The sequence below is a fragment of the Lucilia sericata genome, unplaced genomic scaffold (assembly GCF_015586225.1).
Source record: "Lucilia sericata isolate MDLA Ls3-8-SP2 unplaced genomic scaffold, ASM1558622v1 Contig000399F_arrow, whole genome shotgun sequence".
NCBI lineage: Eukaryota > Metazoa > Arthropoda > Insecta > Diptera > Calliphoridae > Lucilia > Lucilia sericata.
This window is the reverse complement of record NW_023994417.1, coordinates 243,942-267,522: the sequence shown is the minus strand read 5'-3', so window position 1 is coordinate 267,522 and position 23,581 is coordinate 243,942. Positions and strand designations below refer to the sequence as shown.

The 23,581-nt window shown below is 29.5% G+C and overlaps 2 protein-coding genes across 3 annotated transcripts; one reads left to right on the top strand and one right to left on the bottom strand.

Moving 5' to 3' along the window:
• Positions 1–704: 704 nt before the first annotated feature.
• LOC119604502 (exosome complex component RRP45) lies at positions 705–2,397 on the top strand. 2 transcript variants are annotated; one of them, XM_037957157.1, is made up of 4 exons: positions 705–864; positions 930–1,917; positions 1,975–2,196; positions 2,284–2,397. In XM_037957157.1, exons 1-4 carry the CDS (start codon positions 799–801, stop codon positions 2,325–2,327), a joined length of 1,320 nt encoding a protein of 439 aa, XP_037813085.1. In that variant the 5' UTR covers positions 705–798; the 3' UTR covers positions 2,328–2,397. The 2 variants fall into 2 exon arrangements, with proteins under 2 accessions (XP_037813085.1, XP_037813084.1); XM_037957156.1 differs by having other exon boundaries at positions 2,281–2,397.
• A 303-nt stretch (positions 2,398–2,700) lies between these two features.
• LOC119604503 (histone deacetylase complex subunit SAP30 homolog) lies at positions 2,701–4,826 on the bottom strand. Its single transcript, XM_037957159.1, has 2 exons — positions 3,965–4,826; positions 2,701–3,343 (listed from the first exon to the last, which is right to left on the bottom strand). Exons 1-2 carry the CDS (start codon positions 4,358–4,360, stop codon positions 3,215–3,217), a joined length of 525 nt encoding a protein of 174 aa, XP_037813087.1. The 5' UTR covers positions 4,361–4,826; the 3' UTR covers positions 2,701–3,214.
• Positions 4,827–23,581: the final 18,755 nt, after the last annotated feature.

Here is a 23,581-nt window from a genome sequence, read left to right as displayed (position 1 = left end):
AATAAGGTGAAGTCAATTCTACAAAAACAACAAAAGTTGTATACTTATGTCAAAAAGTGTATGTGTTGCCAAAGTGGCCTTTTTAATATATTTAGCATATAGTTTAATATATTTAGGAATTATGTTTATATAAAACTTATTTGTACAAAGTTTCATCGAGATACTAGTATTAATAAGTGAATTTTGGACATTCAACGCATTTTGTGAAGGGGACTTTGTGTGGGGACTAGAGTCGTATGAGGCCCGATCATTGCGAAAATTGACAATGTTATTTATAATTATATCAAACTTAATTATACTGATTTTTGGAAAAATAGTAGTATATTTGACGTATGAGCTAAAAGGCCCAAAAAAAAATGCTTACATACTCAACTCACCCCTCTGCAAATGCAACGGGAATATTTTATAGATATGACATATCTACATTTTTTTGACCAATGGATTTATGGATTAGGGCTAGGAGGATTTTCGGATGAACAATTATTTAGAACAATAAGAACAACATTAAGGTTGAGTATAATAATTTCCCAATCTAAAGAGATTGATAAGTTATCAAAGTTTATTTCCTAAATAAAAAAATAGATTTTCTAAATTTCGATTTCAGGCTATTATCATCTATTACAATTAATGGCGCTGCCAACTTATATAGAATTGTGCTATCACTTTCAAGTGAATAAGAAAGAAACAAGAAGAAGAAACATATAATCAAAACATTCAATTTAACCTAAAATATTTATTTGACGCAAAGCTGGTGGCGTATTTTTATGTTTAAATTGTTTGAATAAAATTAAAATAAATATGAAAGAAACACCTTTATCAACATGCGAAAGAAACTTTATAATACAAGCTATTAAACAAAATCAGGTAATTATCAAAAATACTTGATTTTACTTTAAGTTAATAGCAAAAATGAATACATTTCTTAACAGCGTTTGGATGGCCGCAAAAATGATGAATTTCGTCCCATAAAAATAAATTACGGGGCCGATTGGGGTAGTGTTTTGGTGGCTCTGGGAGAAACCAAAGTTATAGCTCAAGTTTCCAGTGAATTGGGTGTACCGAAGGCTGTTAGACCCAATGAGGGTATGCTGCATATAAACGTTGAGTTGGGACCCATGGCTGCTCCACATTTCGAAGCTGGTCGTAATTCTGAACTTACCGTACAATTGAATAGGACCTTGGAAAGGACATTTAAAGAATCCAGATGCTTAGACTTGGAGTCATTGTGTATACAGTCCGAAGAACGTGTATGGATTTTGCGAGTCGATTTAAATGTGCTCAACCATGAGGGTAATCTTTTCGACTGTTGTTCCGTAGCCACATTGTGTGCTTTAATGCATTTTAGAAGACCCGAAGTTAGTTTAGTTGAAGATGATGTAGTTATACATACAGAGGCTGAAAAAGAGCCTCTGCCTATGGTCATGCACCATTATCCGGTTTGTGTTAGTTATTGCACCTTCGATGACGGTCGCATAGCGGTAGCAGATCCCACCATAATGGAGGAAAGAACTAGTGAATCACAAATGATATTTGGCATAAATTCATTTAGAGAATTGTGCTGCCTTAATTTGGGCGGCTCTTCCTTAACAAGTTCCACCTTATTATTACAATCATCTAAGAGAGCATCTAATCAGGCAAAGAAAGTGGTAGACTTAGTTAAGCAAACTTTAGAAAATGATTTGGCGGCGAGAGAAAATCGTTCCAATGTTGGTTTTACCGAATGTTTGAGACAGAATACTATCACTAGTCTAGCAGAAGATCGCTTAGTCTTAAAACTAAGACACTTTACCTTTAATGATGTCGAGGAAACAGACGAACAAAGACGTAAAAATGAATTCTTTAAAAACTTGGCGGATAAAGCAGATGATGATGATGATGATGACAGCGAGGGTGAAATTACACTGGAAAGTATGAATGGTAAGTTTGAATGAAATAGAGTCAATTAAGACTTTAATTAAATAATTTAAATTATAGCTGCAAAAACTACCTCTGGTGATGTGAAAAAATCTACAAATGATACTAAATGGATGCCTGAGGAAGTTAACGACGCTAATATGGAATCTGCTACTAGTAGCGAGGAAGAAGAAGTTTTGGAGAGATCTACTAAGGTTATAGAACAGCCTAAAGCTAGCAAGAATAAATCTGCTAGTAAAAATAAACCTAAAGCGAAAAAGGCAACAGCTCAGAGAAATACTGGTAAGTTTAATAAGTTTTTAAGCTTTTTGTCTAAATTTCGATTTTTAAATAATTTATATATATATTTTTTTTTACTTTTAACAGCAGACTCAACATCAGATTCTGAAGAGGAGGAACAAGTTGTTTTATAGGTTAAATGTAGTTTGTAAAAATATTATAGGATTTTAATAAATGTTGAAAAAATATTTTTTTAAACTTAAACGAATTGTTCTTTTTTGACTTCAATTATTACAATCAGTCACAATATCCAACTATTTATCTATCTGCCAATCTATAGATCGATATTTTTATTTTAATTTTACGATATATCGATATATGATAAATCTATTTACCAATCTTTCTAACGATTTATCAATTTGGCAAAACAACTTTACACTCTCTTTTAATTCTATGAGATGACCAAGTTCGGACAGTCACATGTAAATTAACCCAATCATTAGAAACTCTTAGACACGTGTTTGCCTTTTGGGAGTACTTTGATTACAAATTAAAACAGCAAAATAATTATTTATTTGAACATGTTTATTGCCTCAATTATTTTATTCGCTTTTACTTTTCTTCATGTATAATACCTTTTATCTTTCTTTTCAAAATGTTATTTTTCTATACAAAATTGCATTTACCACTGCACATATTGCTAGCGGGTTTGAAACAACAAAAAAAAAGTATTAACTAGATAAGAAAACTTCCAATACAGAAAGTTAATTATGAAAACATGATTACATTTCTTTTAATTTACAGCTGTCTATTTCTGTTTAAAGCCGTAGTTGTTCGCTTAAACCATTTAGATCTAGGATTTAGGTAAAAAATAAAAAAAAAATATTTTCTTTTTTTAAATATATAAAATATTACACAGAAATGATTGAGTGACTTAAACATAACAATTGCTTAAATTTAAAGATTTTATTTAAAATTTTACCGTATGATTAATTAAAAAATAATATGTATAGTAGGTAATATTATTATTATATTATTCACTAGTTCATCAACCGTAGAGTTGCTGATAAAATCGTACAATTTAAGTTGTGTCATTACTCATGCCGTTTTTAAGATCCAATTTATTGGAATTGGATTTAACCATATAAACGAAATAGGTGATGATTTCCTTCTCCTTAATGGGTATCGTTTTGAAATGTTTCATTATGGTCTGAAATTGGTAATAATAAAAAGAAAAAAGTTAATTGTTTTGTATTAAAAGCTTTGGGTATAAACTTAAACAATTTTACTTTTTACAAAATTTGCTTTTTCATAATGAAAGCAGTTTTAATTTTTTAAGTTCTACCTACTATAACTCAAGCCATTCAATTTTTAACCCAAAGTATACTTTTATGAAGGATTAAGCTGCGCTGAATGCGAATTTGTCTTTAGAATATCTCGATCACATCTAGTGTTTTAGATTCAACGCTGCTCAGTTCTTTAGAAAAGTATAAATTGGCCTCTTGGTTTCTACTTTTTTTAATTTTGTTGTCATATGTCTATCGTTTTCTGAAGAAGCTAAAACAAGCTAAAAGCATTCTGATCGAATAATACCACACTAATATAACACTCACAGAGTTTTTAATTAATTAGTCTGTTCTGTGTTGTGTAATATGTATATATTTAAAAAAATATTTACATATTTCTACAGCAATAGCAACATATTTCTAATAAACTTTAGTTTAAAGAAATATTTTCCACAGACTCTTAGCTTAATACTTTTGTTTTACAAGACGCATTATGCAAATAAAAACATTATGTTGTGTACATCATGTTTTTCTTTGGTACTTACGTCAGCAAGTTGGGCTCTTTTCATGCCGGGTCGCGTTTGCAATTTATAATGGCGTTTATAGCGTCTCAGCGTATTTACTTGCAGTTGATACAAGTCGGGCACCTCGGGCAGGTCAATATCGGTATCATTACTATCATCTTCGGATTCCTTGCGCCGCCGCTTCGAACGTGCCGACTGTATGCGTTCTTTGTGATAATCGCAGATGTAAATGTGTTGTGAAGTGGGATCGCTGCTTAATTTTAAACGTTTGTCCTTCACCGTTTTCTGTATACGCTTACTGTAGCTGGCATTACCAGCTGGTCTATTGCATCTTTCATTTTCGTCAATTAGACAACATGTTTGATCTGTATGCCCTCCCCTTGAGTCTTCCTCACCCGTACTGAAGCCGTTGTTCATGGTCGTTTTCTATTTTAGACACAATTTGCTTTCGTTTTTTGGCATTTAACCACAAAATCTTTGAAAAGTATTAAATTGCCTCTATCACTTCCTCTAGAAATTTAATTTTCAGTTTTTATTTCACCTTTATCACTGACTATATTTTCCAAAAATGGCTTTTAATTCTAATTACGTTTTTCTTTTACATCTACAAGTTTTTTTTTGCTTTCTTGTCTAATGAATATTGTTTATAGCAGCTTTTTTTATTGGAAACTTCTTAAATGTTTTTCTCATATTAATTTAGTACACCGGCTGCATATTTATGTTTTACTTTTAGTTGAATAACATGTCGATTAAAATTTAAAAATTTTGAAAAAATTTTCTTTTGTTAAAAGTTCTTCAAAGTTTAAGTTTAAAATCACTTCTACTTTTTTCAATTATTTGTTACACTTGTGAAAATTGGAGCCGAAATGCACACACAACGAAACGAATAAATGACGGACGAACAGAGAAAAGCAAAATAAGGCAAAGAATTACAACAAAAATAAAAAAGCAGACATTATAGAAAGGGCTGCCAGATGAATTTTCAAAAAATCGTAAATTATCACAGAAATTTTAAAGTAATCGTCATTTTATTTAAAAAAGTTGGAGAACAAAAATGGCTTTAAAATTTTATTAATAAAGTTTCACTAAATAGTATTTTTTTTATTAATTTAAGAAGAAAATATAACAAAATTATTATTAAATATTATACCACAAGTAATATGATCTGTCAAAATTGTGTTTGGAAGAGAACGGCGAATTTTCGAATTGTATTTACCTAACAACTTACTTGTCAATGATTACTACATACCGTCTGCATTACTTAGTAGGGAGTTAGTAATTACAAATAACTATATGACGATTTTATATTTGTTAAATTAAAACATTCGAAAATAGCATAACTGATAAATGTTTATGTATTTCTATAACAAAACAGCTGTTGTTGCTGCTGATGGATTTTCCGATAGATCTGGAGTAGGGTTCTATAGTTGAAACGAAAAGTCGACTTTTCGATTTTTCGACTTTTTTCATTTAAATAAAAGTCGACTTTTCGACTATAAGTATTTTATAAATAGTCGACTTTTCGACTTTTTTCGACTTTTCGACTTTTCGATTTTTTCGACTTTTTGACTATTTTCGACTTCTTTCTACTTTTTCCCGACTATTTTTTTACTTTTTTCGAGTTTTTCCGAATATTTTAGAGTTTTTGAGTTTTTTTTTCCACTTTTTTAAAATTTTTGACTATTTTTGACTTGTTTCTACAATTTTCGATTTTTCGACTTTTTCCGACTTTTTTCGACTTTTTCCGACTTTTCGACTTTTTTCGACTTTTTTCGACTTTTTACGACTTCTCGACTTTTTTCGACTTTCTTCGACTTTTTTCGACTTATCCACTTTTTTCGACTTTCAGACTTTTCGACTTTTATTCACAAAGTCGACTTTTCGACTTTTTTCACAGACGATAGTCGAGTTATCGACTTTTTTGGAACAAAATAGTCGACTTCGACTTTTCGACTTTTTTCGACAAAAAGTCGATTGTTCGATTATTCGAAAGTCGATTTATAGAACCCTAATCTGGAGATATTTTCTGACAGAAAGCAATAGCATTTCGTAAAAAACCCTTGTTTTTAGATCAGTTTTATTTTATTCGAATAAATTGAAATTTGAAAGTTTCTCGAATTAACAGCGCGACGCCGTTGTAAATTTAAAAGTAGAGACTTTGATATTGGTTGATAGTAGTTAAGATGAAAAATTGTTTAAAATTTCAAAAGAAATGTTTTGAATGCTTAAATTTAATTAAATTTATGTAAATTTTACGAGAACTATATAATGTAGCTTAAGTTATAACATTTCTAACGGCGTCAACCTTTTAGTTACTCGGTGAAATAACATAAACAACAGAGTTGTTAAAATATGTAGCATGTGGAAAGTGCTACCAAGTTTCAATGTTTTATATTTCCGTTAATTTTAATACATGCAGATTTATTTACATATATTAAATTGAAAGTAATATTTTTTGATTGGTACAACAATTTACATGTGTTTTAATTGAGAAAAGTGTATATAGAAATGAAAGAACACTATTTCCATTTACAAAATGTTGTTATTTTCTAAAAATAACTATTTTATATTATTTTATTACATATTTTATTTCATGCATGCAATGAAAAATCTCTCCTATTCCGCAAATTTCAGTTGCACTCGGCCTCAAAATCCCAAAATAACAGCACAAATTGTTCAAAATAAAAAAATTTCGGGAATTTCGATGAAACAATGAACCTAGGTCCATTCTGAGTCCATTTTCGGATACAGCGTGGGAAATTACCAGAAAGGTATATTTCCAGCAAGATTCGGTCAGTACCTAGTTCCCGAAAAAATATAAAAAAATAAGATATGTTGATGAATGTTGGACCTAGAACCCATACTACAACAAAATTTCAAATTTTGCTTTAATTTCGAAAACTACTGGCCGAATATTGCTGGAAACATACCTTTCTGGTAAATTCCCACGCTGTATCCGAAAATGGACTCAGAATGGACCTAGGTTCATTGTTTCATCGAAATTCCATAAACTTGTTTATTTTGAACAATTTGTGCTGCTATTTTGGGATTTTGAGGCCGAGTGCAACTGAAATTCGTCATTTAAAACTAAAATCTTTGCTGAATCGGAAAATTATTTCAGAATTGAGCTAGGTCCAAGATTTTATAAAAATTTCGAAACAAAAATTGTGAATCAATTAGTTATTACACGAAATTTCAGTTAAATTATAATTTCTCTTAATTTAGAGGTTTTTGCCTTGGCTAGCAAATTTTTACAATAGTCAAGTCAAGAACCCTTAAATGTAGACGAAATTTTAGAAATTTTTGAGATAACATAAGGTTTTGTAGGAAAATCGTTCTCAATTTTTTTCGGAAATGTTGATAAAATATTGGTCTTAGTCCTCTATGAGTTCATTTTCAGATTCAGCGTAAGTACTAATCTTGAATGTCCAATTTTTGCAGCTCTAGGCCTCAAGACCCCCGATATAATACCACAAGTTGCTTAAAATAATTTTTTTTCGGGAATTTTGATGAAATATTGGTCCCAAGTCCATTCAGAATGGGATTTTGTTGAATGTTGGATCTAGGACCCATACTACAACAACAATTTCAAATTAATTGTATTTTGTTTGCTTTAATCTCGAAAACTATTGACCGAATCTGGCTGGAATCACACATTTCTGGTAAATTCCCACGCAGAATCCGAAAATGGACCTAGGTCCATTGTTTTATCGCAATTACCGAATTTTTTTATTTTTTCTAATATGTGAGATTCTTGTCTTGGCTAGCCAATTTTCCGATAGTCAAGACATGAACCCCCCAAATCTATAGGAAATATTGGAAAATTTTGAGATGACATAAAATAAATAAAAAAATCGGTATGAAATTTTGTTCGGAAATATTGGTCTCATAAGCTCATTTTCTCATTTAGTATAGAAATCGAATCAATCTTTAAAATTGGAAGATCTCGGTCAATAACAAAAGAATTTGTAGCCATTATTTTAACACGGTGTTGACATTAGAGGACAGTACTTACCACGCTCATTTACACGTAGGAAGTTAGGTAAGTACTTACTATGATCGCCTGCAAATAAGCAGTTAAATAAGAACCACTGCGCCTGCATTTACTTTTGAAAAAAATAAATATTTTTTTTTTAATTTTTGTAAAAAACAACATTTGGATAAAAATGTCAAGGATAAAAAGTGATTATTTACGTAGACATATAATTATTTGTAATTGTTACTAGACTACTTCTAAGTAAAGCAAGTAGTAGGTAGTAGTAATTGAAAAGTAAGTTGCTGGGTGCAGTAAAATGAAAATTATTTGAAATTTTTTTCATATTTTGCATATTTCAGTAATTTCATAGATGACCACGAATAAACTTTTGATTGGGATAATCAATTTTAATCTGCCTAATTGTCTGGTGTTCGAAAAGCCTTGAAAATATAAGACATAATTTTATGGTATTAAATAGTTTTTAATTTTCGTTTTTAAATTAAAAGATTGTGTTTTTTTTTTAACAAGTTAATAAGAAATCTTTTATTAAGGTAAACTTTTAACCAGCCCCTCATGGTTAAAAGCAAATAAACAGAATTGAAAAAAAGAGTAAATGTGCAAGTTAATAGGCCAAAAAAAGCAGAACCAACAACAATTCCAGCATTTAATGAAAGAACAAAAACATTCACTGAAAATACTGAGAATATTTATATAAAATTTATACATATCGGATTTAATTGACCTCCCACCCACTATATATTGTATGTACTTGTTTGTATACTTTGCTTTAAACATTTTTTTTTAATTTTTATTTTTATTCCATCATAGACTACGATGGACTGGCATCATCATCAGTAGTTGTAGAGCGGCATCAGCAGCAGCAGAAAAACACACTCAATTTGGAAAAATTCACATGCACATTGAAAAAAATTATAATATGAACCAAATATACAGTATTGTACTATTTGCATAAGAGAAATGGTGTATAAATGTGTATGGGAGGATAAATAATTTAAAAAAATTTTTATGTTTATAAAAAAATAAATGAAATCTTTTAAATTCCAGTTTCTCTTATAGTTCCTTATGTACTTAAAATACCTATATACTTATACATTTACATATATAAATGTTTGTATATATTACATGTTTATTTACATTTCCATGTACATATGTATGTATGTTGTATTTATATAGAAAAATATTTATGTATATATTCGATTACTTCATCAATTTATCTCTTTTTCCGTTACTCCTACACACAAATTATCTTCGCCTCATCTCTAAGAGAGATATATTTTTAACAAATTCTAATACGAAATCAAGCAATCTTTACACCATTTACATTTATAATATAAAAAAATATGTTATACTCAAATTATTAGCAGAAAATTAATAGTATTAATTTGTATTAATTTAAATTTCAATGTAAATTATAGCAAAATTTAGATTACAGAAGTATTAAAGGATGTAATCTATATAAAAACACTCTCATAACACTCTTGTATACCAAACTTTCGGATTAGTTCCATACACAGGAAATATACACGCCTGGTACCAAATTGACACCAAATAGTTTATAATTTTTTAATAACATCCGTTGTCAAAGTATATACATACGTACGACGACACTATGTAATGTTGACAATGCAACGTTGTCAATATTGCAACAATTCGTTGTCGAAATCTAAATTTTATACACATCCGTTGTCTAAATGTTAACAAACGTGTTAAGCTCACTATTGGCAACGGATTGTTTGTCAATAGTGAGCTTACCACGTTTGTTAACATTTAGACAACGAATGTTTATAAAATTTAGATTTCGACAACGAATTGTTGCAATGTTGTCAACATAACATAGTGTTGTCGTACGTATGTATGTATATAATTTGACAACGGATGGTATTGAAAAATTATAAACAGTTTGATGTCAATTTGGTACCAGGCGTGTATATTTCTTTTTCCCTCTGTGTATATGCAAAAATAAACTATTAAATGATTTCTAAATGACTACCGATTTACAATTTATAAACCGGTATGAATGTATAGTCATGCCGTGACCGACCATATGATACCCTACACCAGTGAGTATGTCAAAAATTTGGATTATTTTTTATATAATAAAGCATTTAATTTGATTCTTACCTTAATTCTGGAATATTTTTACTTATTTGTGACAAAAAAAAAGAGATTTTCTACAAGAGGGCTCATATGGGGGGTAAGGGTAAATATGGGCCTGTCCTTATAAACTGTGGTTCAACAGTTTTGATACTACACAGAGCCTTTGAGGTTCTTATACCGAAAAGGGGACCAATGGACAAACCTAAATTGGTGGCAGGAACATGCTAACCAAGTATGGTTTATAGATGGTTCCAAACAGATAAATAGCAATACTGGAGCGGGAATCTATGGCCCAAATTTCCAAAAGGCCATACCCATGAGTTATCACCTCTCAATCAGAGGTGTATGCAATTATCATTTGCATTAGAGAAAGTCTGAAAAGAAAACTGAGAGGATTAAAGATATTTGTGATGTCGGATAGTCAGGCGGTCCTTAAGGCTTTACTATCATATGAAATTAGGTTGGGTGTCGTACTTGACTATTTGGCATTTTTAAATGAACTGGGTAAACATAATAAACTCAAACTATGTTGGGTACGTAGCCATGAAGGACACTCTGGCAATGAAAGAGCAGGTATCCCCAAAGGATACATTAGGGAAAAATGCGATTCATATTTTGAATCTGAATTTCTTCGCCACAATATCAGGACTTACCCCCATTATCTCAATGTCTGGTTATATTTTATCGTAAGATTAAATTGACAGTTTTCATACAAAAAAATATTTTAACCGGCAGAATATCTACAGGTTAAACGATAACCGGAGGTGGATTTAACAGGGGTTAGACAGGTAAAAAGCTTCATAATGCTAACGAAAGGTAAATCCTAAAAGTTACTGTCACTTAACAAGAGCGACCTAAGATTACTAACGGGACTTTATACCGGACACTGTGGACTTAGATACCACCAGCACATTCTTGGTAACAATGTGATTCTGCGAAATGCATGATGAAACCTCTGAACATGTACTTTGAGACTGTCAACCATTATGGACTCTCAGTATTCTGAGAGGCGTTTTTCTTTCGACTAATGAAATATTCAATCTCTCACCGTCTAGAACATTAAGATTCATACGTGAACTTCATCTCCAATGGTGAACCAAAAGGGGCTGCCCAAAAGATCCTAACTTGGGTCGTAGTGCTTAATCAATCAATCCTTATAAATGTTGGTAGAGGAATTAACGTCTACATCAAAGTTATTTATGTAGAATTTCATTATGTTATTAGTGTTTATAAGTGAATTTTGATCTTCAAGTCATTTTATGAAGGTGAGTTTGTATGGGGGCTAGAGTCAAAGGAGGGCCGATCATTACAAAACTTTTATAAAACTAAATTTTGCCGATTTTTGTTGACATACTGGAACATTTAACATAATTATCAAAAGCCCTATTCAGGGGGCACGGTTGTATGGGGGCTAGGCGAAATAATAGACCGATGTCAACCATTTTCAATAGTGTACGCTCTAAGAAGAAATTCATCAAATTATCTTGAATTATCTTGACCTGTAGCGTGCACACAAACTTTACATGGACACACAGAAAGACAGACGTTCGGACGGTCAGACGGACATAGCTTAATCGACTCAAAAAGTTCTTCTGAACTGATTTTTATACTTTAAGGACCTATATTTTTAGGTGTTGCAAACAAACGCATAATACTCTCCCCACCATAGTGGTGTAGGGTATAAATATCTTAAAACTTGATATTTAAATGGGATATATTAAAAATGACTTAAGATAGTGGGTATTTAAGATTCGGCATAGTCGTATATAGCACTTTAACTTGTATCTTTTTTAGTTAGGGTTACAGAATTTACCCACTTTTACCCCTTAAAAATGTGAATTTCCAAAAATCCCTCCTTAATGGATCTACATGACTAAAAATACATCTACTGTCAAACTAGCATCCCTCTATTTTTATCCGTTTAGTTTGAGCGATCTGTCAGTAACGCCACCCTATATATGAATATAGATTACGCAATACCGAATCTTATATATTCGATTCGACCAACATTAGTTTTAAGTGATTTTCGTAAGTTGTCAGGTCCTATATTTAAGCTTAGGGCAAATAGGATACACAGAGAAAAAAAAAATATACACGACTGGTATCAAATTGACACCAATATACTCGTTTAAGGGGCAGTGTATATTAATATGTTATTTAAAAAATTCTAGTTTTTTTTTCCAATGTAAAAATAATAAAAAATTTTTATTTAAATAAACAATAACATCCGTTGTCAAGTATATACTTACATACAACAACATTATGTAATGTTGAACACGCAACGTTGTCAACATTGCAACAATTAGTTGTCGCAATCTAAATTTTATGCACATCCGTTGTCTAAAAGTTAACAAACGTGGTAAGCTGACTATTGACAGCGGATTTTGAGCTTACCACGTTTGTTAACTTTTAGACAACGGATGTGCATACAATTTAGATTGCAACAACGAATTGTAGCAATGTCGATAACGTTGCGTTGTCATACATATAACTACATGTTGTTGTTGTATATATGTACATACATATATACTTGACAACGGATGTTATTGAAAATTTGGTGTCAATTTGGTACCAGGCGTGTATAGTTTTTCTCTCTCTGTGTAATAATATGAACTTCCACAACAGATCAACTAACTAAACTCTAATCTAATCTAATCCTAAGTTTTAGTTTTAATTAATTAAACTTTCTTTTGAACCATAGGAAATGGTGTAGTTGTTTTTCTTTAAGAAAACCAGAGACAGTCAGTGGTAGAATTCTAAACAAATATTTTCAGTTCTTTTTTGTATTTCTCGATCTGTGTGCCTACATGATTCCAAAAATAGTTTATATGCTAAAATAAAAAGCATTTTGTTTTGTTGGCTTTTAATAAAAATTGAATATATTCCACACAAAAAAAATATATTTTTATATATAACTATAAAAAAAATTAAAATATATCACAGATATTTTCTTATGTGTATTTATGAATTTTTGTGTTTCTTAGCAGAAATAAGAATTTGAAAATATTTTTTAACTTAAAGTTCAATGCAGTTGAATTTGCATAAAGTTTTGTAGTTTAGTATGTATAATGTGTGAACATTTTTAATTTCCAATTTATGGCATTTTTAATATCTATGCATATTTGTAGAATACACATACATACATACATACGTTTACTGCGAACAGTTTTTATTTTGTAGCAATTGTTTATTTTAGTATCAGTTGCAGTCATAATGGCAATAGAGGAAAATTACTTGTTTAGTTTTTGGCTTAAAATTTATATTTAATGAGGTGCACTTAAGTTATATTAAGTTATGTATTTATTCGCATATTTAGGGAATTATTGTAAAATAAAATTATTAAATAATATTTAGTGTTCACTTTGGCAGGGGGTGGATGTTTAATATAAATTTGAAATTCTAAACATTGTATGCATATATAAACGGTAATTCTATTTTAAATATGTATTTAATTTATTGCATTTTTTATACAAATTAAATTGGTTTTTGAATTTTTAATCTTGAATTTTATTAATTCAGTGATTTGTGTATAATTGCTGTTTATTATTTGTCGTATAGATTATCGGTTTAAGTTGGAAAAAGTCAGTTACTTGTAAATGTATGTACACAGAGGAAAAAAATATACACTTTTGGTATCAAATTGACACCAAATTTTTCAATAACATCCGTTGTCAAGTATATATGTACATGCATACAATAACAACATGTAATGTAGACCATGAAACTTTGTCAACATTGCAAATGCGTTGTAAATAGTGAGCTTACCACGTTTGTTAACATTTAGACAACGGATGTGCATAAAGTTTAGATTGCGACAACGAATTTTTGCAATGTTGACTAAGTTACGTGATCTACATTACATGTTGTTGTTGTATGTGTGTGTATACTTGACAATTAATGTTATTGAAAAATTTGGTGTCAATTTGGTACCAGGCGTGTATATTTTTTTCCTCTGTGTATATACGCACAACAAGTGTTGCTCAAAATACGTAATAATAGTGCCACAATCGCCTTATAGTGATGGGTTTATAATCACTTTGACGATTACCAATGTCTTCCCGGATTTTCGATTGAATACTTTTAAAACTTTATGTTACATCATGCGAATGAGTATAATAACACAGGTGAACAAATTTTTAACCCAGAAACCAAAGTATACTTTTCAAAAGGATTGAGTTGCGCTGAATCTGAGTATGACATATCTTCATTCCTCTTTGAGATTTTGCTGTAATTGCTGAGATATCATCTGGAAGACAGACATCGTTAAATTGAATCAGAAAGTGATTTTGAGTCTGAAACATGCTCACTCCTACCTTAGCACGTTTTAAACGATCCAATATTTTTGTTCGTTATAAACAATATTTCCAAAGCATAATATCCTCCACAATATAGTAGTGTAGGGTATAAATACCAGAGATGGGGGTAGTGCACTATATTATTAGTTAAATCGATTTAACTAATAATATAGTGCACTAAATATTATTTCAAAAAATATATTTTTCACTAATTTTCTGGAGCTTAGTGGTAGTGAAGCTTATATTTTTAGCACTAATATTTTTTAGTGATAATTTAATTTTTCTAACTATAACTCAATTGAGTGATAATGTAGAAAAAAGCACTACACTCAAATAGTTAAAAATTTGAACAGTCACTAACAAAAGGCTTCAATAATTTTCTTTGCACTATTTTTTTATAAAAATTAAAAAATTTGTAAGACAATAAATAATTAAATTTTTTAAAAGATACATCTATTAAAATGGAAAATACAGATTTTGTTAGCGATGGCACTATGATAGACCCTACATATGCAGTTACTCCAACAACATCTCATGCTTTAAAAAGAAATTGTTGAAACACCTAAATTCCAAAATTTTGCCTTCTTCTGCTCAAGTATAACGATGTTTTCTTTGCGGAATGGTGAATTCTCCTCGAAAAATTAAATTAATTGGTTAATTTTGTACCTCGATTGCCACGTCATCTGCGTTGCCAGTTGCCAAAATGATGTGGTTACTGGATGTTTTCTAGGCAATAGCTTGGAACCTTTGTAAATAATGAACGTTTTACTTCCCAGCAAAAAATAATTGATGTCATACTTTACAAACGACATCTTAATCACATCTAAAAATGCGATTGCATATTTTTCGCTTCTATAAACCAAATATTTCCTTACAAATAAAAACCGAGTTAAAAGTGAGGAAAGAGATGTTGAAATGTCACTACAAATAACATATTCGAAGTACATCAAATTTTGGTGAAAAACCAATGAAATTTACATAAGCGTGTCAAAGAATCTGGTTTATTTTTGACATCCAAATGTCGGATTTTTACTGCATCTATGAATAAGATTAGATGTAGTTCAAAATTGTCAAAAATGAACAACATCCCTCCAATGAAATGTGGTGAAAATTCTACTTCTTTTTCCTCACTTTTTTTTACTGGGTTATTAATAATATTCGTCCAATGAGTTTTTGGTTGACTTAAACCATTTCTAGACTGTCCTATTAACTTAAACTTTCAAATGAGTGAAATATTTCTCTGTTGAAAAAAAAAAAAAAAAATAGTGCATGAATATTTTTTGAACTAATAATTTAGTGTAGAAAAAATTATTTCACTAGGCTGTAAAAACAAATATTTTAACTATTTTTAAAATATTTTTAGTTAAAAATTTTAAATATCACTATCACTATTATTGAATGAGGCTTATATTTTTCAATTCATCACTAAACATAAATAAAAGTAGTGAATAATTTTGAACTACCACTAATAATTAGTGATAGTTAAAAATTAGTGCACTACCCCCATCTCTGATAAATACCATGAATATACCGAAAACTATGAGATTTTAAGTTTTACATAGATAGATATCTTGAAGAAGAATGAAGATATATCAGATCTAAATAAATACATTTTATAAATAAAGTCTTAAATAGTGCCTTAAATGGCCTTTTTTTAAACTTCAGGACACGAAATATCGAATGTGATGAAGAAATTCAGATTCAAAAGTCAGTTTTGAAAATAACTTAATAGGAAACAAGAAGATTTCTATATTCGGTTGTGCCGAATCTTATAAGTATACCATTCACCATAGTATGTTTACAATTCTATTACCAAAAATCAAAACTTACCAATTTTAAAACGAAAAAGTACCAGAAAGTCTCCTTTTATAGATTTAAATTCTATCGGCATATTATAATGAAAAACGAGCTGCTAACTATCTTGCTAAATTCCCATAAGGGAAAGTTAGCAGCTTATTAGCCAGCAGTTAGTTTTTTATTATGCATAAGGCCGTATGTTTCTAAAAAGATTCAAATAGCATCAATTTAAGAACGAAGAAGTACCAAAACTCCTTTCCTACAGATTTTCATTCACTTAGGTTCAATATTAGAGAAAATTAAAAAACTACCTTTTTAAGAAGGAAAAAGTACAAAAAAGTCTCCTTTTTTAGGTTTTTATTTACTCCTGACTCTTCATAATTAATTTTATGTTTCTAGGTTCAATATTACGGAAAATTCAAAAAGTACCTTTTGAGAAAGTACGAAAAGTCCTTTTTTATAGATTCTCACTTACGACGAGCTCTACATGCTTGCATTTTATATTTTTAGCTTCAATATTATAAAAAATTCAAAAAGTACCTTTTGAAGAACGAAAAAGTACCAATAAGTCCTCTTTTCTTCTTCTTACTCTACGTTATTTTTTCAAACAAACAAGTACAGGAACAAGTACAGAAACCGTGTGATACTGTTGTTTGTTTATTATTTTTGCACCAAAAATATAAGATTTTAATTAAATGTTCAGAGGTTGTCTCGGATTTTTGCTCATATCTCCGTTATTTTTTAATTGATTTTGTTGATTTTAAATAGGACACTTCTCGAAAGCATGTCTGACAGAATTGTTGAAGATCTGGGTACCGAAGATATCTTCATAAAACTGATTTCAACAAACACAGACGAACAGATAGACAGACAGAAGGACATATAGATAGACAGACAGACAGACAGACTGATAGGCAGACAGACATAAAGACAAACTTAAATAACTCTCGATTTTAGATACATGTCACCATTAGGAGGCTTTTCTGCTCATTATAGACTTATAACCTCTATTATCATTCACCAATTGAAGATTGTAGTCATTTAAAGGCAATTTGAGATCACCCTTCGGGATGAACTGCATAGTTTTATCTAAGATGTTGTAGAATATTACTTTTTTATATCATTGGATCACCAATATGTTAAGGATTTTATTGTTACTCAATTCACTTGAACAGAGCCATATCACCACTGCAAATTAACGCGTAATCCTTTCACATTCAATAAGTATAGCTGTTTTAACAAACATCCCAAAGGTAATAAATATTTTTATTATATCCTACATTGGATTTGTGCTGATGTTTGTAACATACAAAAATATTCGTCCTAGACCCACCTTAAAGTATACCAATAGGCTTAGAATCGTCGATTAAGCTATGTCCGTCCGCCCGTCCGTCTTGCTGGCTGTCCATGTAAACCTTGTGCGCAAGGTACAGGTCGCAATTTGGATGAAATTTGGCACGCACGTTTTATTTGACCCAAGGACGAAGCCTATTGAAAATGGTTAAAATCGGTCCATTATTTCACCTAGCCCCCATAGAACAGAACCCCCCGAAAAGGGCTTCTGAGCTCATAATTATGTTAAATATACAGATATATCGATAAAATACGGCACAACCAAGTTTTATAGAAGTCTTAATGACCCTGCCAAATTTCATAAAGATCGGGCCCCATTCGACCCTAGCTTCCATACAAAGTCCTCTTCAGAAAATTACTTGAATGTCCCAAATTAACTTATAAACATAAATATTGCGATGAAATTCAGCACAATAAAATATTATGTAAATATAAATATATTCACAAAATTTTATCGGGCTTGGTTCATATTTGCCCCTAGCCCCCATATAAAGCCTCTTTCAGAAAATTAGTTTTTCATCCATAAATTGCCTAAATGTATCGGAACAAGGGAATATTGAAGATAAATGCTTTATTATGAAAAATAAATCACATTTAATATTCATAACTGGTGTAGGGTATCATATGGTCGGCCACGTCCGACTATACTTTCTTACTTGTTTTTATTTTCGTTTAAATCGAAGATATTTCAGCATTTGCACTTTGACCTTATAATACTTTAATATTATTTTATATTGAATCAATTACCGGCAAAACTACGTTGGATTTTTATTCCTTGAGTAACAGCATTGTATTCACATAAGTAAGTATATATCAGATCTGTATTTAATAATAATTTTTGGCATTCTCATTATAATCTATTTCATTTTTAAATAATAAACAAAACGAAAAAGTGGGTCACTTATAATGTCTTCAAACAAATTTAAATATTTAAACACAACAATTTTTTTTAGGACAATTTTTAAAAATATAAGGTCCCCCATTAAAATGTATGCCAAGAAACTATTATTAAGATAAAAAAAAATTTTCATTAATTACATAAGTTTTGTACTGAAAGTAATTACAAACATAAAACTTTACTTTAATTACATTTTATGGTGAGATGTGTATGTGTAGGATTCCTCATAGAAAACAATTGCAAAAAAATGAAATCCTAGTAAAACTTTATACAAAGTATGTTAAGGAACATAAAATATGTATTTTGTAAATAGGTTAAACCTTTTCTTTCATTTCTATTAATTTTTCCCTAAATATTGACCTAAAAACCCAAGTTGGTAAATTTTCTTGATAAAAGAATTTTATAATATTTTAAAATCTTTAGTTTTTAGTTGTTTTTGAAAGAAACCAAAAAACAAAAAATATTTTTTTAAACTAATGACGTTAAAGCTTTTTAAAAAAAATGTTTCATTAAGAAATTTAAAAAATTATATTTACAAATATTTTTTAAAATAAATGACATAAATTTTGTTTTGTTAATCTAAAATTAAAAAAAAAAACTCTTTTAAATATCATTGTTGTTTTTATATTTAATTAAATTTTAGAAAATCAAATATTTCCCTTAACAAAGAAATATTTAGTTTTTTTTGTAAAGTTTCATATAAAATTTATACATATCTAAAGATTATTGTTTACATAAAGAAAAATTAAAGAAAAATATTTATGTATATAATGTATGAATGTCTGTAGGTGTATATATACATACATAAAATGTATGTATGTGTGTTTGTAAACAATGAAAAATTAAAAAATTTACCTACATAGATATCTATATATGTTTGTATGTAAAGTATATGTTTAAATGTGTGTATATTATTTAACATTTAGTAGACAGTATGTGTTAATACATATGTATGTTTATCTCTGTATGCCAAGTTATTTTTATTAAAAAAAAAATAGAAAAAAAATTTAAAATGAAATCAACAAAAGAATAAAATAAAAATAAATCCAGTTGAACAAATTATTTCTAATATTAAACGATAAATATTGGTTTATAAAATATCATTAAGTTAAAGTTAAATTTAAATAAAAAAGAGTAAATAACAGCTTCTTCAAATATTTCTTACAATGTAAGGTTTAAAAATATGCAATAAAAATATTTAACATAATCCATATACTGACTAGTTTTTTTTTGTATACATATGTACGTATGATAAATATTAGTTATTAGCAATGTTGCTTATACGTTAGTATAACAGATGCATAACATATGAATGAAATTAAAAAAAAAAATATAACAGACGGACGAACATAAACCTATAACATTGTGTTTCATTAAATCAATTGTATTTTTTTTGTAGTTTTCAATTCCATTTTTGACAATAAGTGTATTATATGACAATATTTATTATTATTTTTACAATGGAGCATCATGAAAATAATATATCTCAAATGTTCAAATCAAGAAGATCGATCATATGATACTCTACAACCTGATTTTCTAAATGTGGCTTTGTATAGCGGCTAGGATCAAATATGAACCTATACGTACTATTTTTTATAAATAAATTCATATTGATATGATAAGTGATACATAAATCAATTATGGATGTTAATAGAATTTCGAGGGATTTTGTATGGAGACTATGGTAAATTGTGGACTCATCACTACGAAAATCGTCAGTATGACTTTTACTTTTATAAAACCTAGTTGAATTTTGTTAAAAATATATATATTTATTACAATTATGAGCTCTAAAGCAAGGTGCATTTGAGCTTTAACAGAAAATTCTCGAGTTAGTATATTGTAAGATATCTTTGACCCAAAAAAGGCTCAAATAAGGTTTTTCGTACTTAAATCATCCGTACATGAATCCAGAATTTTATACCGCACTTAACGTACTTCTGAGACCGCTACGCTATAGTCTAGTCTATAGTCTGGTTCATAGCCTGGTCTACAGTATAGACTAGGTCTTGTCTATAGTCAATAGGTCAGTTTATAGTCTATTCTAGTGTATAGCCTAGTCTATATTTCACTCTTTAGTATAGTGAATAGTCTAGTCTCTAGTCTAGTCTATGGTCTAGTATATAGTCTAGTCTATAGCCTAGTATAGTGAGTAATCTGGTATTTAGTCTAGTCTATAGCCTAATGTAAGGTACAGTCTATATTCTAGTCTATAGTTTAGTATATATTCTTATCTATAGCGTAGTCTATAGTATAATCTCTAGTGTAGTCTATGATCTAGTCTATATTTTAGTCGACTGTCTAGTCTAGTATCTAGTCTAGTTTCTAGTCTAGTTTATAGTCTAGTCTATAGTCTAATCTATAGTCTAGACTATAGTCTAGTATAATGTTCTAGTGTACTCTCTAGTCTAGTCTTTGGTCTATTTAGTTTCTAGTCTAGTTTTGAGCTTAGTCTATAGTGTAGTCTATAGTTTAATCTATAATCTAGTTTATAGTCTAGTATGTAGTGTAGCCTGTATTCTAGTCTATAGTCTAGTATATAGTGTAGTCTAGTTTATAGTTTATTCTCTAGTGTAGTCTATGATCTAGTTTATAGTCTACTCTTATCTACAGTTTTGCCTATAGTGTGATCTATAGTTTAGTCTATAGTCTAGTTTATAGTTAAGTCTCTATTTAGTGTAGTCTGTGATCTAGTATATAGAAGAGTCTTTACGGTAGTCGACTTTCTACTCTAGTCTAGTCTATGGTCTAATTTCTAGTCTAGTTTAAAGGCAATAGTATAGTTTATAGTCTAGCCTGTAGTTTAGTCTATATTAAACTCTTTAGTCAATAGTGTAGTCTATAATTTAGTCTATAGTCTAGTCTATTGTCTAGTCTATAGTCTAGTCTACAGTCTTGTCTAGAGTCTAGTCTATATTCTACTCCATAGTCTTCTCTATATTCTGGTCGACTCTCTAGTCTATAGTCTAGTCTATAGGCTAGTCAAAAGTCTACTCAATAGCCTAGTCTATAGTATAGTTTGTAGTCTAGTCTGTAGTCTAACCTATAGTTTAGTCTGTAATGTAGTCTATAGTTTAGTCTCTAGTATAGTCTCCAGTATTGTCTCTATTATAGTCTCTAGTATAGTCTATGATCTAGTATATAGTCCAGTCTATATTCTAGTTGACTATCTAGTCTAGTGGTCTGTTGCCTAGTTTAGTCTGGTCTATATTCTAATTTATAGTCTAGTCTATATTCTAGTCTTTAGTCTAGTCTATAGAGTAGTATATAGTTTAGTCTATAGTCTAGTCGATAGTCTAGTCTATATAGTATAGTCTAGATTTTAGTCTATATTCTACTCTATAGTCTTGTCCAAATTCGAATCTTTAGTCTATAGAGTAGTCTATTTAGTTTACTAGTTTATTGTCTAGTCTATGTCTAGTCTATAGTCTAGTCTACAGTCTAGTCCATAGTCTAGTCAATAGTCTACTCAATAGCTTCGTCTATAGTCTAGTCTCTAGTCTAGCCTATATTCTAGTCTATATTCCAGTATATGGTCTAGTATATAGTCTAGTGTAGTCTTGTATAGCCCAGTCTATATTCTAGTCGACTATCTAGTCTAGTCTATGGTCTGTTGTCTTGTTGTATTCTAGTCTATTGTCTTGTCCATATTCTAGTTTATAGTCTAGCCTTTAGTTTTGTCTGTAGTCTAGTTTATAATTTAGTGTATAGTATAGTTTATAGTCTGGCGGAAAATTAATTTTTTAAATTGTTACTATCCAAAATTAAATTTTTCGCTCCTGAGTACGGATTACTTAATTTATTTCTTTTAGAGTCTACTAGAGGACTCAGGAGTTTGAAACTAATCGAATTGTATTGATTTGAAATTAAATAAATAAAAAAATTAAATATTTTAGAACATTGTTTTTGTGACACTTAAATTCTGTTCTTTTAGCAAATACAACAAAAGATCTAAGGCAAGGCATTTGGGCCAAACGACTTTTACTACAAGTATAATTTTATTGTTTTATTAAAAGTATCTAAACAAAGGTAGAACTTGCCAAAAAGATACTAAATAAAATTTTTAAAATATTATTTAATATTTAAATAATACATAATTAAGTATGAGATATAGTGACAACATTAAAAAGAACAATATTTAAAAAGAAGTAGACTGGATTGATCGCCAACAGGCAGATGGAAAAATCATAAATTTCGAAATATTAAAAAAACTGACTCAGAATACAAAACAAATTGAATAATAATTAATTTAATTAATAGATAGATAATAGAAAAGGTGATAATGTAATAAGTATTTTTATTTTATTCATATAAGAATGCTTTTGCATTTGAAAAGACAAAATGTATACAAGTGCACCGGGAGAATAAATGGTATGTTTGGTTGATATAAATGCGAATTAAAATATATATAAAGTGCTTCAGCATTCACTTGCATTGAGGTACTTGGCCTATTGCCCATATAGAAACATACACACTTTTTTTTGTTGGTTTTTAGTTTTTGTTTTTAAGTTTTTGGCTTATGTTTGATCACAAATGATGAGACATTTATTAAAAGTGGTTGCAAAATACACGAACAGGAAACCCTTGTCATTTAACCTTCTTAAACATATGTACATATGTATGTAGAAATGCAAGATGAAAAATTCTAACAGCAGGCAGAAATTTTTAATGAAAATTTGTTAAGAAAAATTATTTCAAATTAATTATTTAAACAAATGGTATGCAATTGCAATTTGTGTATTTTCAATTTATATGTGTCAAAACAACAATGAATGAATTGTTTCTTTAATTTAATATTAAATTTATACATTTTCTATATAAAATTGTTTAAAAATTCTTATTTTTCTCTTGATTCTATTGAATACAACTGATGCAAAACAAAAAGCTTTTTTTTTGGTTTGATAAACGATACGTTTCCATATTTAAAAACTAAAGAATAAATATTGAAAACAATAACAAATGCACGATCAACGATTAAATAAAATCCAGAACTCTACATGTATTTAAACAAATCGTCATCAGGCGTAAATGTATTTTATTTGTTGAATATGGAAAATCTAGCAAACAAAATCAACAACCACCACCCGCGCAAACACCCACGATCATAAAGAAATGTACTCTCCCAATTTGCTTTTGTGCTTGAAGGAAAACATTTAACTATATAGAAATTAGATTCTGAACGATACGGGGCGATATGG